The following is a 16,950-nucleotide window of genomic DNA, read 5'->3' as shown; positions in this document are numbered from 1 at the left end:
TGTACATTAAAGTACATTATGTTATGTTATACATTACGTTAAAGATTCAATTACCCCTTTTATTATTTGGGTCAATGAATATTAGGCAGTTAAACGTATGGCATGCACAGGAATATTGGATACAAAACCAAAGTGAACATGAAAGATGAACGATCAACTTGACTTAGATAGTATTGTGCAGAAAAACATGATTTACACCAATACACATCTTCACAGACAACTTTCTGACACGTTGGGATCACAACGATCACTGCAGTGGGGGTGTCATTTTAACAAGGACTTATAACACAATATTATACAGTGTTAATATTTAGTTATTTTGAACATTCAAACTCTTGTTTTGGTCAATGTAACAGAATATACATATTTACATGACCATGTGCATAGGTGCTTCAGAGAATCAGTTAAAACAGATTTCAGTGAATGGGAGGGATTCTGTGCGTTTGAGGTTCTGGGTTAAAAAAAGCGGTTCAGTGACTAATAATAAATTAACTTGATGATAAAGATGGACGAGAGAGAAACAGAGAGAAAGAGAAAGAGAGTGGATGGGATAGAGAATATCCTCTAATATGACGATGCTCTCATTTAGAAACAGAGAGGGAAGGGGGAGAGCAACAGACAGGAGAAAGAGAGAGAAACAGAGAGAGAAGGGGGAGAGCAACAGACAGGAGAAAGAGAGAGAAACAGAGAGAGAAGGGGGAGAGCAACAGACAGAGATGAAAGAGAGAGAAACAGAGAGAGCGTTGATGTGTCCCTATCTGTACTGGAGGAAGCGTTTGAGAAGGTTGGGGAGGTGTAACTGAGGGATGAGGTGTAGTCGGGATCGGCCCATATAATCTCTGATACTGAGACGACACAGCTGACGTAGTGACCGCGGTGTTGCTACAGAGAGAGAGAGAGAGAGAGAGAGAGAGAGAGAGATTATCGGATTATTCCAAGACAGCGTCAATATCATCCATTTCTATAATCCAAATATCAATGTTTTACAAGGAATTCTGACTGAATGGGGATATTTCCTGGCCTGGTCCCAGATCAGAATTAGTATCAGAAAACTTCAGTATCGGTTTCTGATCAGACTACGAGTTTGGCATGAAAACGAACATATGAGTTAGCTATACAGTACAAACTGATCTGGAATCAGTCAAATATTCCCATGTAAACTGAGCATAATCTTACCTTCATGCAACAGTAACGTCTCCTCTGCTGAGCTGTTAGGCGGGGCTGACTCCACCGGTCTCTTCAGCTCTAGGTTTTTAGCGTTAATGTTCGCTCCAAACTCTAACAACACATTGATGATCTCAGTACAGTCCTTCTGAGCTGCTGCATGGAGCGGGCTCTCCAGGAACCTGCCCTTCTGCACATTGGCCCCTGTGGAGCAAACCGGACACCATTGGTTTAGTTCAGTAGTTCACACTCTAGGAAAATGGTTTGCAACAGAAAACATTAATTTATGCTCTGATTGGACACTTTTTTGTAGTTCCTTCCTGTTTTACTCAGTTTAAAAATCTATTCTCCCAACTGAACACACCCTATGTTTGTTCAGTTTGGAGAATAGACCACTGTGCCGAGTGGCGCAGTGGTCTAAGGCACTGCATCGCAGTGCTAGCTGTGCCACTAGAGATCCTGGTTCGAATCCAGGCTCTGTCGTAGCCGGCCGCGACCGGGAGACGCATGGGGCGGCGCACAATTGGCCCAGCGTCGTCCAGGGTAGGGGAGGGAATGGCTGGCAGGGATGTAGCTCAGTTGGTAGAGCATGGCGTTTGCAACGCCAGGGTTGTGGGTTCGTTTCCCATGGGGGGCCAGTATATATAAAAAAAAAGATGTATGCACTCACTAACTGTAAGTCGCTCTGGATAAGAGCGTCTGCTAAATGAGTAAAATGTAAATGTAAATGTACTGCATCAGGTAAATCAATGTCCTATGACATATCTTCTCTTAGTAAATACAGAAAACAGAAGAAGAAAAAGATAATACAAACGGATGAATCGTAAAAACGAAATACAAAATGCATTGATGTCAATGGGAGAGATCATTTTAAGTTAGGACCAAAGTGTCTGGTTAGTTACTGACCTCCATTGAGGAGTTTCTGTGTGCACTGGAGTCCTGAGGAGATGCAGGCGATGTACAGGGGGGTTCCCAGGTGAGGAATATCATAGTCCACGTCTGCTCCCCATGTGATCAGTACCTCCAGACAAGCAATTTTGCCTACACACAATACGTCCTGTGTTACCAGCATACTCTCATTCAGAAACGCATTCATTGGTCTCATCTTAGAATTGGGGGGGGAACATACTAAAATTACAGCCAGAGTATTTCAAAACCTCACAGTAGTGACAGCACATATCCTGCGATGGAAGTCCTCCTACAGTACCTTTGCTGGAAGCCTCGTGTATGGGCGAGGGCTGGCATATCTCTGACTGGGGCTTGGCACCGTTTTCCAGCAGTACCTCTGTACAGGTGGCACTGCCCACTGAGCAGGCATTGAACAGCGGTGTCACCCCATCAATGGTGGTGGCATTTACCTGATCAGATAGATGGGGCATTGTCAGAAAAGCATGTGTATCTATACATGAGCCATTGTAAATGGAAACGTTCCAAAGTTACAACAAAGGGAAGTCAATCGGAATGTAAAAAGATGAGTTGCTGCCACAGCATAATGATGTCTTGTTCTGACATGGAGTGTATGTGTTTGTGTGTGTGCATGTGTTTGGTCATGACTTACATTGGCACCAGCAGCAATAAGCGCCCTGGCGCATGACGCGTGGTCTGACAGGCAAGCCTCATGCAACGGCGTCACATGGTCTATGGTAGGGATGTTTGCGTTGTAACCCTGGGATGACAACAAGAAATGTTTGCATTCATTATATAGGGCTCACTTTCCCTACACTTTATTTGTGCAGATGCTCTACAGATGATCATACTATCAACACACTATATGTTGATAAGCAACTGCTTGCTAAGGTTACGTTTAGGGTTAGGTTTAGAATACGAGTTACACTCTTTGAAAAAAGGGTTCCAAAAGGGTTCTTCGGCTGTCCCAATAGGAGAAACCTTTTTGGTTCCAGGTAGAACTCTTTTGGGTTCCATGTAGATCCCTCTGTGTAAAAGGAACCAAATGGGTTTTTACCTGGAACCAAAAAGGGTTCTTCAAAGGGTTATCCTACGGGAACAGCTGAAGAACCCTTTTAGTTTCTAGATAGCACCTTTTTTCCCTAAGAGTGTAGGGTAAGGGTTAAGGTTAGGTCTAGGGTTAGGGTAAGGGTTAAGTTTAGGGTTAGGATAAGGGTTAAGGTTAGAGCTAGAGTTAGTAGATAGATAGTTGAAATATTACTGGTAGTCTGTAGATAGTCTGTAGAGCATCTACAGATAGACTATCCAAATAAAGTGTTACCCTAACTTTTGGAAATCTGATTACGAGGGGAAATGGCAAACATATCATATGTATCTTATCTGGAACATACAGAAACAGCATCAGCATATAATTTTACATAAAGGTGTCAAAACATTCCTCTCCTTCTTTACTGTCTTAACACTGTATAAACCATCGACCAGAATGCTTTACGTTGTGGTGCCCCGCCCCTCTGTGTTTGACTCACCTGTGAGAGTAGGGTCCTGAGGGCCAGGAGACGGCCCTGACACGCTGCCTCGTGGAGAGGAGACCGGTCCGCCCATGACCCTGGGAGAGGGACAGACAAAACACCTGAGCAAGTATTTGATACACTGCCGATTTTTCAGGTTTTCCTACTTACAAAGCATGTAGGAGGTCTGTCATTTTTATCATAGGTACACTTCAACTGCGAGAGACGGAATCTAAAACAAAAATCCAGAAAATCACATTGCATTTTATTGCATGACATAAGTATTTGATACATCAGAAAAGCTAAACTTAATATTTGGTACAGAAACCTTTGTTTGCAATTACAGAGATCATACGTTTCCTGTAGGTCTTGACTAGGTTTGCACACACTGCAGCAGGGATTTCGGCCCACTCCTCCATACAGACCTTCTCCAGATCCTTCAGGTTTCGGGGCTGTCGCTGGGCAATACGGACTTTCAGCTCCCTCCAAAGATTTTCTATTGGATTCAGGTCTGGAGACTGGCTAGGCCACTCCAGGACCTTGAGATGCTTCTTAAGGAGCCACTCCTTCGTTGCCCTGGCTGTGTGTTTCAGGTCGTTGTCATGCTGGAAGACACAGCCACGACCCATCTTCAATGCTCTTACTGAGGGAAGGAGGTTGTTGGCCAAGATCTTGCGATACATGGCCCCATCCATCCTCCCCTCAATAAGGTGCAGTCGTCCTGTCCCCTTTGCAGAAAAGCATCCCAAAAGAATGATGTTTCCACCTCCATGCTTCACGGTTGGGATGGTGTTCTTGGGGTTGTACTCATCCTTCTTCTTCCTCCAAACACGGTGAGTGGAGTTTAGACCAAAAAGCTATATTTTTGCCTCATCAGACCACATGACCTTCTCCCATTCCTCCTCTGGATCATCCAGATGGTCATTGGCAAACTTCAGACGGGCCTGGACATGCGCTGGCTTGAGCAGGGGGACCTTGCGTGCGCTGCAGGATTTTAATCCATGACGGCGTAGTGTGTTACTAATGGTTTTCTTTGAGACTGTGGTCCCAGCTCTCTTCAGGTCATTGACCAGGTCCTGCCGTGTAGTTCTGGGCTGATCCCTCACCTTCCTCATGATCATTGATGCCCCACGAGGTGAGATCTTGCATGGAGCCCCAGACCGAGGGTGATTGACCGTCATCTTGAACTTCTTCCATTTTCTAATAATTGCACCAACAGTTGTTGCCTTCTCACCAAGCTGCTTGCCTATTGGCCTGTAGCCCATCCCAGCCTTGTGCAGGTCTACAATTTTATCCCTGATGTCCTTACACAGCTCTCTGGTCTTGGCCATTGTGGAGAGGTTGGAGTCTGTTTGATTGACTGTGTGGACAGGTGTCTTTTATACAGGTAATGAGTTCAAACAGGTGCAGTTAATACAGGTAATGAGTGGAGAACAGGAGGGCTTCTTAAAGAAAAACTAACATGTCTGTGAGAGCCGGAATTCTTACTGGTTGGTAGGTGATCAAATACTTATGTCATGCAATAAAATGCAAATTAATGACTTAAAAATCATACAATGTGATCTTCTGGATTTTTGTTTTAGATTCCGTCTCTCACAGTTGAAGTGTACCTATGATAAAAATTACAGACCTCTACATGCTTTGTAAGTAGGAAAACCTGCAAAATCGGCAGTGTATCAAATACTTGTTCTCCCCACTGTATATATATATATATATATATACACACACACTACCAGTCAAAAGTTTTAGAACACCTACTCATTCAAGGGTTTTTCTTTATTTTTACTATTTTCTACATTGTAGAATAATAGTGAAGACATCAAAACTAGGAAATAACACATATGGAATCATGCAGTAACAAAAAAGTGTTAAGCAAATCAAAATATATTTGAGATTTGAGATTATTCAAATAGCCACCCTTTGCCTTGATGACAGCTTTGCACACTCTTGGCATTTTCTCAACCAGATTCACCTGGAATGCTTTTCCAACAGTCTTGAAGGAGTTCCCACATATGCTGAGCACTTGTTGGCTGCTTTTCCTTCACTCTGTTGTCCGACTCTTCCTAAAACATCTCATTTAGGTTGAGGTCGGGGGATTGTGGAGGCCAGGTCATCTGATGCAGCACTCCATCACTCTCCTTCTTGGTAAAAAAGCCCTTAAACAGCCTGGAGGTGTGTTGGGTCATTGTCCTGTTGAAAAACAAATGATAGTCCCACTAAGCCCAAATCAGATGGGATGGCGTAACGCTGCAGAATGCTGTGGTAGCCATGCTGGTTAAGTGTGCCTTGAATTCTAAATAAATCACAGACAGTGTCACCAGAAAAGCACCTGCACACCATAACACCTCCTCCTCCATGCTATACAGTGGAAAATACACATGCAGAGATCATCCGTTCACCCACACCGCGTCTCACAAAGAAACGGAGGTTGGAACCAAAAATCAAGCAAGTCATTTCTTATTATTGGTGATTTAGTAGTGGTTTCTTTGCAGCAATTCCACCAGGAAGGCCTGATTCACACAGTCTCCTCTGAACAGTTGATGTTGAGATGTGTCTGTTACTTGAACTCTGTGAAGCATTTATTTGGGCTGCAATCTGAGGTGAGGTGCAGTTAACTCTAATGAACTTATCCTCTGCAGCAGTGGTAACTCTGGGTCTTCCATTCCTGTGGCGGTCCTCGTGAGAGCCAGTTTCATCATAGCGCTTGATGGTTTTTGCGACTGCACTTGAAGAAACTTTCAAAGTTCTTGACATTTTCCGTATTGACTGACCTTCACGTCTTAAAGTAATGATGGACTGTCGTTTCTTTTTGCTTATTTGAGCTGTTCTTGCCATAATATGGACTTGGTCTTTTACTAAATAGGGCTATCTTCTGTATACCCCCCCCCCCCAACCTTGTAACAACACAACTGATTGGCTCAAACACATTAAGAAGGAAATAAATTCCACAAATTAACTTTTAAGAAGGCACACCTGTTAATTGAAATGCATTCTAGGTGACTACCTCATGAAGCTGGTTGAGAGAATGCCAAGAGTGTGCAAAGCTGTCATCAAGGCAAAGGGTGGCTATTTGAAGAATCTCAAATGTAAAATATATTTTGATTTGTTTAACACTTTTTGGGTTACTACATGATTCCATATGTGTTATTTCATAGTTTTGATGTCTTCACTATTATTCTACAATGTAGAAAATAGTAAAAATGAAGAAAAACCATTGAATGAGTAGGTGTTCTAAAACTTTTGACTGGTAGTATATTTCCAGCACATTCCCATTAATGTCTGATACATTGACAGCATTCATCCTTATTATTCAATCATTACCATAATCCTCATTTAGAATTACTTCCTAAAGGCCAGTAGTAGCAGTCCACTATCCATGTTCAGAAAATAGAAACCCTGTTGTCACAGCTGTCACTTATATCACAGAGCATAAAACAGAGCGCCGGATAGGTTTTCACTCTCTCACAGTGTGGATGGAGCTATATATAGCTGTAGCTCAACCAAGCAGGCCATCTGGCAGGCATAGCCTTGTACAACTGGCAGAGCAGAGCTCAGTCTCTCCCTACACACCCAACTACACTACCATCCACGTCAGAGAACAACATATAGGTGTTTATTTTATTTTATGAATCCTTTATTCAGGTGAAATCCTGTAAATCCTCTTTTATGAGGAAGCCTTAAGTATAATAAAATGTCAGCCATACTTCCACACAACATAACACAGCAATGCAGTGCAATATTCAATACTACATACCCATGTCTCCGTCTCCCCACGGCACATCTAGCCATTGATACGTATATGACATTGCTGCCTGTAGGACAAGAGGGCGCCTGTCACCTACTGTACTGTTACTGTACTGAAGGTTCTTGTTGTCACAGCATGGATTCACACAGGCAGAGCTGTGACTGTGGCGGCCATCTTTGGAAGGGCATTTGTATCACCTGACAAGCTCACGTAGTACACTGACATGGCCTGTTGTTGCTACTATCTTTTCTGATAAATAGGACAACTAATATACTGTATATTATTTTGTTGTTGTTGCAAATTCTGAATTCCTTTTTAATATATAGACCAAAAATGACATTAATTGTTATATATCTTTTTTGGGGGGGTGAAAGGACAATAACAGAGATTCCTCTATCAAGGGATACATAACATAACAACAGGTGCCAATGAGGACAACCACTGGTGCAGAGATAAATAGAGTTTGGAAGCTATTCTTAGGAAGCACATGTTAGAGCTACAGTAAGTAGCTAATTCCAGTCACAGCAGCAACAGCGACCTGGAATCCCCCCTCTCTCTATTTTCTATCCTTTCTCCGGGAAACCAGCCAACCTTTCCCACAGCGGTGATCCTCTATAGCTGGTTGCCTGGTGCGACTGAAGCCTTGTACATTATTCTCATTCGGACAGCACAGGGTGTCTCTATTCTAAGCAGGGTAAAATGGTGGCTCTCATGAATATTGCAATGGTGCCCTGAACATGTGACTTTGCTTTTGCTTAAGGCTCCCCTTTGCCACACTAAGCAAGAACACAAGGAAGCAGAAAGGGCTGTAATATATGATATAATCAGGTTTAATTGTCTGAAGCTGCTGCTTAGTACAGTTAAAAGGTCTAACTGTTATTGTCTTGTGTGAAAGAGTCATGAGAGCACATGGTAGCTTCAGCTGTTGTAGGCCAGTCATTATTAAACTGCAATAGACACATATCCCAAGGCCTACTACTTCTACTACAACTACACACAGGCCTAGTAGTAGTAGTAATACTACTACTACTAATAATAGTAATAATAATAATTAATTAATTAATTAATTATAAATAGGTGTTAAATAAATAAATACAATTGTGTTATGATGTAAGATATACGGATCTGTATTCACATCAATAGGATAAACACTGGACTGCTCTAGGGACCCATTTGACCAGATGTGTCCAAGGCGTTTGTTTGGTTATGTCATGATATTCTTATATCATAGAGCTTCATTTCGCATGCTATAGCACAGTCCCAAATAGGCTGAATCCTATGAGAATGTTCCAGAACAGGTGCCTTTTCCCCGAAACATTTCCATTTCAACCCCTCTGTCTACCTCAAATAAGCTTGACACGAACAGCACATGAGCCCTATAACAACATTGCACAGTGCCAGTCCGAGACGCACTCACCCAGTGCGCAAATACACAATTGTGTGTGCGTAAACCGCTACTGACCTTGGCTAGTTAAAATACCCCAGCAGCGAGGTTTCTTTTTTGCCGTGTAATCGTCTGTGTACTCTAACGTTCTTTTCCTCTGCGTGTTTTCTGGCTGCTGCTCGCTCGAGCTCTCTGCAGATGGAACTTCAGGCATGTTTACATCGGCTATCTGTCCCTGCAGCACTGTGCACCATGATCCAGTCTAAATCCTGCTCTCTGATTGGCTGCACGGCTTGTTGTTTCACAGCCAAGGCCGAGCACAACGATAACAAGAACAGGCAGAGAGGGAGGTAGGGAGAGAGAGAGAAAGAGAGAACTTTTTGCACATTGTTACAACACTGTATATATACATAATATTACATTTGAAATGTCTTTATTATTTTGGAACTTCTGAGTGTAATGTTTACTGTTAATATTTATTGTTTATTTCACTTTTGTTTACTATCTACTTCACTTGCTTTGGCAATGTTAACATACGTTTTCCATGCCAATAAAGCCCTTAAATTGATTTGAATTGAATTGAATTGAATTGAGAGAGAGAGAGAGAGAGAGAGAGAGAGAGAGAGAGAGAGAGAGAGAGAGAGAGAGAGAGAGAGAGAGAGAGAGAGAGAGAGAGAGAGGAGGGGGGAGGAACAGGAGATGAGTGTGAATGTAAGGAGATATTGTGATAAGGCGAAGAGAGGAGAGTCAACTGAGGGGAGAGTCGACTGAGGGGAGAGTCGACTGAGGGGAGAGTCGACTGAGGGGAGGAAGAGAATGTGGTGGCTGTGGCAGTGGCACCCTGCCACTGCCACAGCGGCACAGTGCCACGACTGTAAGTCGCTTTGGATAAAAGCGTCTGCTAAATGGCATATTATTATTATTATCAGAGGTTAAGAAATGGCTTAGACCAGAACAGCCTTTATCCCCGCTGGCCTCAGGGTTAGAAACCTTTCTGTTTATAAATGATTAATTCGGCATGGTTTGAAATATTAAAGTTTGACCTTTGAGTTGAATACAGTATTTGCTCTTTTGAGTATGCCTAGTTGCTTGTGTAACAATCCTTTGCTTGCAATATTCAAAAGCCATGTACTGTTTATAACGGTCATTGGTTAAACTAGTTGTACTTGGGGATGGAAAGCTAGAGCCCCTCTAACCTCTCTCTAACACGCTTCTGTTCAGCTCAAAACATTCCTGGCTGACAGCCGCTGTGTAACCTACGTGAAGTACGAGTACAGGCTGCAGCCTGCAACTGCCAAGTCTCAGCTATGAGATAAACTGTCTATGAATTGTGTGGCATTTTTATAAGGGCACAGCTCCTAGGTATGCACAATTATACAAATACGTACAGCTGCAAACCGATGGTTTGAATATATTAATTTGACATACTCTCAAAAAATTTGCATTTCATGTGTCATCTCATCAGATCTCTTGATGATTACAGTGCATGGAATACGCTAAGGGCAGAAGCAATCAGAGACTTCTGGCATGCCATTCCAACATGCCATCATGATGCCAAAGGTTCTGGGTCCTTTCCCTCATCCCAGGTGTGGTTGTTCCAATGCAGTGCTTTCCCCCAGTACCTCAGCAAGAAAAGAGCATTGAAAGACATCAAGAAGAAAGTGTATCTAATACACAAATGTATCTAAGTGTTTCTAATGTCACCGGCCACAACGATAGGCTGAGTAGTTCCTGGGCAGACTGGATACAGTTGCCTGGCATGTTACAGACACAGAGCTTTTAGAAAGCTGGAATACCCTAATACACACACTTTACTGTAAAAAGTGTGTGTATGACTCTCTGCTGTAGAATAATAGTCTGTTGCCTTTCACAGAAACAGCTACTTACTGTGCCCTTGTCCAAAATCATAAAACTCTTCTGCAATGCGGGCAGCCTCCTTCCGATTCCCCTTCACCACATAGAAGTGGGTGAGAATATTCAGGCTGATCTTGACAAAGAGCTTGACGCAAAACAGAGCGAATATGGAGAGGTAGACATTGGAGTAGTGTACTGTGCCAAAAGACTGGCCATCCACATTTGGAGTCATTGCTTCCTTGCTTGTCTAGCCTTGCTTATGTCTTGCCTGGCTGTCGGTGGCTGGCTGCTAATGTTTTGGAAATTTAAATGGGGGGCCTGGCTATCTGTGTTGTGTTGACACTGGTACTGGGTCATATGCCAGCCCAGAATGACACAGAAATTCCCCTCAGCAGCTGGGTCGAGACCAGATAGGATAAGTTGGAGAGAGCAGCTGTATTATAGCGCTGCCTGCCTGCCTGTGGGACAGCTGGGGCCCGTATTCATACAGTGTCTCAGAGTAGGAGTGCTGATCTAGGCTTAGGCTCCTCCTCTCCATGTAATCTTATTCATTATGATCAAAAATGCAACACTGAACATAGATCAGCATTCCAACTCTAAGACGCTTTGTGAATACAGGCCTAGGGCCACTCAGACTCTGCCAGCAGCCCTAGGGCAGGGAATACAGTACAGCTATAGCCAGGGGCTTTGTGACTGTGACCTGTGGTTACAAAAAGCTAACCCAGGCCTTAATCTTAGTTGACCTGTGGTTTGTTCCATTTTGTTGTGATGCTTCGGAAAGGTTCAAAAATATTTGTTGAGTATTTATTCTCTTGAGGTTTAACATTATCTTGACTCATATAATTTTCCTTCAAAATGATATTATCCAATCAATTGTCTACTGTCATGAAATTCCAAGCTCTTACTGGTAGTGTGAACTGTAGTTCACCTCCATAACACATGGGGGCAATGTTTCACTTTCATTTTCCTTCGATTACGGAAAAAACATCCACTTCCGTATTTCTTTGTCTCAAACTACACTTCCTGCTTTTGCGGCTGGAAGTCGTTTGCATCTTTGTTTATAAAACTGTAATATAACTGCATTTAAAAATGAATACAGTGTTGTCGAGGGCGAATTCCCTCTTCGCCTTTTCGCTCAGTGTGATGGCAGCGTTGACGTTCGGCTGTTTTATCACGACGGCGTTCAAAGACCGGAGGGTGCCGGTGGATATCCACGTCTCGAGAGTAATGCTGTGAGAGATGACGAGTTATTATTATTAAACTACACTGAACATGCATTGCTTTGGTTTAGGTATCTTTCGCACCGTGATCTATCACATTTACACATTCGTATAAATAGTTATTGGTCTCAGTTGGCTACATAACTAGTTCGGTGTATGAGTCTTTGCAATGGTGCTAACTAATGCTAGCTCGAGGTGATCACTGAATCCATATGGCAATATTGACGCCAATCAATCTGAAACCTGTGAATTGAAAACTGCCTGCGCAATGAACAACAGATGTTTTTGTCTTTGGCTACAATGTAGCCAGCCAGACAGGATGCCAGCTGCTGCGGCTTGCAAAATTGTATCCAATAGTTGAACAGCACGTCAGCGTGGTATATTTTGTCAAACTGTGAACGAGCTGCCAGCAGATGGAATGTTTCAGACCTTACTTTTGACATTTAGCTATCGTCACACCTTTTTTCATTAGCTTTGTAATAGTGTATGTGAATGCTACCATCCATATACATTAACATATCACGTTACAATTTGTAGCTACTCATCTATAGTAGCCCACCCCCCCACACACCCTATTAGCATATGAACAGGTCATAAGCCATGGCCAAAAAAAATAGAATTACAGGAAATTAGCTGTAAAACTGCAACATGTTCTCTCAGCCTCATGGCAAAATGTGTAGAATAGCATGAGATTAGCTATAAAACTGCAAAAAAAATATCTCTTCCCCATGGCTGTATGTGTAGAATTGCAGGTAATTGCCTTTAAAACAGCAACATTTTCTCTCAGGCTAATGGCAAAATATGTAAAATGGCACGTTTCTTTTTGCCCCATGGCAAAATGTGTAGAATTGTAGGAAGTTAGGTGTTTTTTCCCCTTGCTCAGACCTTACGGGGGGATGCGTGAAACTGTGGTATGTCATGCTAGTAGCTATACCAAGCCATACTGTGCAAGGTGTAGCTAGAGACCATAGGTGTACAGCCAGAGACCATAAAGCAAATGTAGCCTACTACTATTTGTGGTGTAGCCAAGACAAATAACATATATTTTGACAGCTTACTGTTCCATGTGGTGAAAGAAATGTCTTGGCCTAATTCTAGGATGCACTGCACACAACTAACTCTGCCTTTACCATTTGACAGGAAAAACGTGGATGACTTCACAGGACCCAGGGAAAGAAGTGACCTGGGGTTCATCACCTTTGACCTCTCTGCTGACATAAAGCCCGTATTTGACTGGAACGTCAAGCAGCTCTTCCTCTACTTGTCTGCAGAGTACGCCACCAAGAGCAACGTAAGTGTCTTACAACAGGGGTGTATACATTACATCTTGCAACAGAAACCATTTACCATTTAAGAACCAAACGGGGAGGCATCTACCTGAATGTATCCAACAAAAACTCTAGTTTTCGTTGCAAAATGTTTTGCAACGGAATCGACATGATGAATACAACCTAGGCCTGTTCTCTTTCCTGTTCATCTATCAATTATCATTATCATGTGTTCCTCTTGGCTTGCTTGGGTAGTTGCCACAACAACAGATCACACACATCATACAAATGATACTTGATGAAAGCCAATATGATCGGAAGGGAAGACATTCTATAGGTAGATTACCCTACCTATAGAATTGCAGCAAAATAGTCATACTTCTATGTCACCAGGAGCGATGTAAGAACTGACCACTTTCCTTTACAATGTATCAATGATCGTTATCACACGTTCCTCCTCTTGGCTTGGGTAGGCTGGTTGCCACACACTGTTGACACATTGGTGCTTCTACAGATCGCACGCATTTACTTGGTGAAAGCCAAGAAGGCAATATGGGTTGAAGGCAATATGGTTTGAAGGTGACATTTTATAAGTAGTGTATCCTAAGAAGTAGCCTGGGTTAGACTCAGGTAAACTCTTATGGTAAAAAAAAACAAAAAAACTATGACTATAGGAATTGGATACACAGTTGTGAAGAGAGCACAACAACGCCTCTTTCCTCTCAGGAGACTGAAAAGATTTTGCATGGCCCCTCAGTTCTACAGCTACACCATTGAGAGCGTCTTGACTGGCTGCATCACCGCTTGGTATGGCAACTGCTTGGCAACCGACCATAAGGCACTACAGAGGGTAGTCCGTATGGCCCAGTACATCACTGGGGCCAAGCTCTCTGCCATCAAGGACCTCTATACCAGGCAGGTGTCAGAAGAAGGCCCTAAAAATTGTCAAAGACTCCAGCCACCCAAGTTATAGACTGTTCTCTCTGCTACCGCACGGCAAGCGGTACCGGAGCATCAAGTCTGGGACCAAAAGGCTCCTGAACAGCTTCTACCCCCAAGCCATGAGACTGCTGAACGGTTAATCAAACGACTACCCTGACTATTTGCATTGACACCCATTTTTATTTGCACTGACTCTCTTGCACCGGCTCTATGCACACTTACTGGACTCTACCAACACATACTACTGACACTCCAATACACACACTACATCCGCTCACACACAAAACACACACACATATTGACGCCACAGACACACTTTCAATCTTTCACACTATTCACATACGCTGCTGCTACTCTGTTTATTATCCATCCTGATTGGCTAGTCACTTTTACCCCTACCTACATGTACATATTACCTCAATTACCTCAACTACCTCGTATCCATGCACATTAACTCGGTACCGGTACTCCTTGTATATAGCCTTGTTATTGTTATTTTTATTGTGTTACTATTTCCTTTTTTTATATTTAGCAAATTTGTCTTACTCCTTAACTCTGCGTTGTTGGGAAAGGGCTCGTAAGTAAGCATTTCACAGTAAAGTCTAAACCTGTTGTATTCGGCTCGTGACAAATAAAATTAGATTTGATAGAGATCTGGGATCAGGCCACCTAGGAAGGTGAAATGCATGGTAAAATGGCTGCCAAATAGTGATACTTAACTGCGACGTGTTGTGCTTTCTTCCAGGCCCTGAACCAGGTGGTTCTGTGGGATAAGATCGTGCTAAGAGGAGAGAGCACCAAGCTCAACCTCAGAGACATGAAGTCCAAGTACTTCTTCTTTGATGATGGAAACGGTCTTCGGTAAGCATCCTCTGTTCACCCTCTCACTTTTATTCTGGTGCCAGTAACCTAACGATAACAAATCATGTTTTTGTAACAGCACTGGTGTGGAATTTGTCTTGATGCCATTTTATTTAATGAAATAAAATAGTTTTCGTCACATACAGTTTACAGCAGGTATAAAAGGCACAGCGATAATCATTTCGCTACACCTTTTAAACCTGCTGTAAACTGTATGTGAGAAATACAATTTAATCTGATTTTACATAGAGAAATTAATATTTTTTTGCATTTAGGCCTACATTATGTTGAATATTTATGTAACACCCTTTGTATGCTGTAGAGGGCAGTATAGGTCTGCTTTTGGCACCTCTCTCACTCCTCTCCAGTCTTTTGAATGGAAATACTGTAGGAATGCTCTGATGTTTAAGGCCTTTGTGTGATGATCTCTCCACCAGGGCGAATAAGAACATCACCCTGACTCTGTCCTGGAACGTGGTGCCCAACGCCGGGATCCTGCCCCTGTTCATGGGCTCTGGCCACATGTCCGTCCCCTTCCCCGAATCATACGAGACCACCAAGAGCTACTGAACTGTTCCACCATTATTTGTAAATGTTTGACTTTTAATAAAAGTGTACATTTGGGAATGGTTCAATTGTATGCATTTGCATTGATGCTGCCACAGATAAAGACTGTCTGAACGTTACTAGCTGTGAAATCCTTGGCTATTGTTTTCTACAATTCCTCTCAAAGCTCATTGGAGGAGGCCACCTGAGGAGAGACCTTGGATCCTCTACTTCAATGCACTTTGAGAGAGGTGAGGAAATGAGGAAGAAGCAAGGATTTGACTGCTAGTAATCCTTGGTTTAAATTGTCATTGCGGAGACGGACTTAGTAACTAGAAAGTCAGGACTCATCATGCTTCATTTAACTCTACAGCAGTACTCAGTACCTGTATAATGAATGGCAATGTGAGATTGTTGAATAATTACGTTTTTGTGTTGTTCTCTGTAGGTGTTGCTTTCTTTGTTATAAAAAAAACATATGAAAGATAATTCTGTATAATTGGTTATTAGTAGAGAAGTGAAAGAGGATTGGATAAAAACATGTAATGTTTACATTTTACCTAAAGATGGCACCACATTACCACAAACACAACTAACCTACCACATATCCAAAGCGTTCAGAGTGGTCGTCACATTTAGGATGATTGACGTAGGCCCATAGAATAATTGTCGATGTCTTGGAATTTAGTTCCCAAAAACAATGTCTCTGTTCTATTCATGATGTTTTGAAGTCATGGTATATACATTTAATGGCTACAACGACATCGATTGAAACTTGCCTTCGAGCCTAGGTGCTCCAAATAACTAAACATAGTTCAATCAGTGTCCCTCTAAAGAATGTCCATGGGTAGTAGACTAGACAGATTTGCAATTTCAACATTTAATTGAAGGCCTTACATTTTAGTGAGTTTGGAGAGTGGAAAAAATCCATTGTATCACATACAATAGGAACAGAAAAGCCCAAGGTTGTTGACACAGCAGCCGCAGTTGAAGGGGAAATGTAATTATAGCTAGCCATATATTTGTATTCAAGAGACTGATTTTAATCTTGGAAAATAAGTTCATGTGCGTTGTTCTTAGACTGTGTGGTATGCAGGGGGTAACAAACAAGAGTTGGGGAAATTCAGCTGCAGAGAGCCCTGCTATTTAGACGAAGGGTGTTTAGTGAGGAGTTGTAGAGGTTATTAAACCCAAAGTGATTTACAGTTTAAGACAAGCGGGAAGCTCACCAGGGTAGCAGGGTATCTACTAAACTAAATCGGATCATGCGTTAACTGGCCATAGCCGACACCTGCATTATAGCTGATGTTTAGAAGGTGTTGGAGGTGGAATTGGGTTGGAGCTGTCAAATCTGTAAACAGCCGCTCTTGTTCACTGTCAAGAAGCAACACCCGCCCCACTGGCGTTAGAAGTTAAGAACGAGAAAGTGTAGGCTATGTAGAAATAATTATGCTCAAAATGAAAAGTCATTAAACGAAATGAGGATTTCTATCATTCTAATCGTGGTGTAGATTTCATTCCAGTGTTCGAATTTGTAAACAAGGCTGCATGT

General features: G+C 42.4%; 2 protein-coding genes across 2 annotated transcripts; one reads left to right on the top strand and one right to left on the bottom strand.

The window, feature by feature from the left end:
- Positions 1–17: 17 nt before the first annotated feature.
- LOC311123149 (ankyrin repeat and SOCS box protein 5-like) lies at positions 18–9,051 on the bottom strand. The gene is made up of 7 exons (XM_084197415.1): positions 8,786–9,051; positions 3,597–3,676; positions 2,723–2,830; positions 2,372–2,522; positions 2,071–2,205; positions 1,177–1,368; positions 18–882 (listed from the first exon to the last, which is right to left on the bottom strand). Exons 1-7 carry the CDS (start codon positions 8,919–8,921, stop codon positions 755–757), a joined length of 930 nt encoding a protein of 309 aa, XP_084053541.1. The 5' UTR covers positions 8,922–9,051; the 3' UTR covers positions 18–754.
- Positions 9,052–11,551: 2,500 nt separating this feature from the next.
- On the top strand, positions 11,552–15,887 carry LOC311123148 (signal peptidase complex subunit 3-like). Its single transcript, XM_084197414.1, has 4 exons — positions 11,552–11,793; positions 12,922–13,072; positions 14,737–14,852; positions 15,290–15,887. The coding sequence occupies exons 1-4, from the start codon at positions 11,651–11,653 to the stop codon at positions 15,420–15,422; spliced, it is 543 nt and encodes a 180-aa protein (XP_084053540.1). The 5' UTR covers positions 11,552–11,650; the 3' UTR covers positions 15,423–15,887.
- The last annotated feature ends 1,063 nt before the right edge of the window (positions 15,888–16,950 follow it).

The sequence above is a fragment of the Coregonus lavaretus genome (assembly GCF_964263955.1).
Source record: "Coregonus lavaretus genome assembly, contig: HAP1_SCAFFOLD_844, whole genome shotgun sequence".
NCBI lineage: Eukaryota > Metazoa > Chordata > Actinopteri > Salmoniformes > Salmonidae > Coregonus > Coregonus lavaretus.
This window is presented reverse-complemented; position numbering and strand designations above follow the sequence as displayed.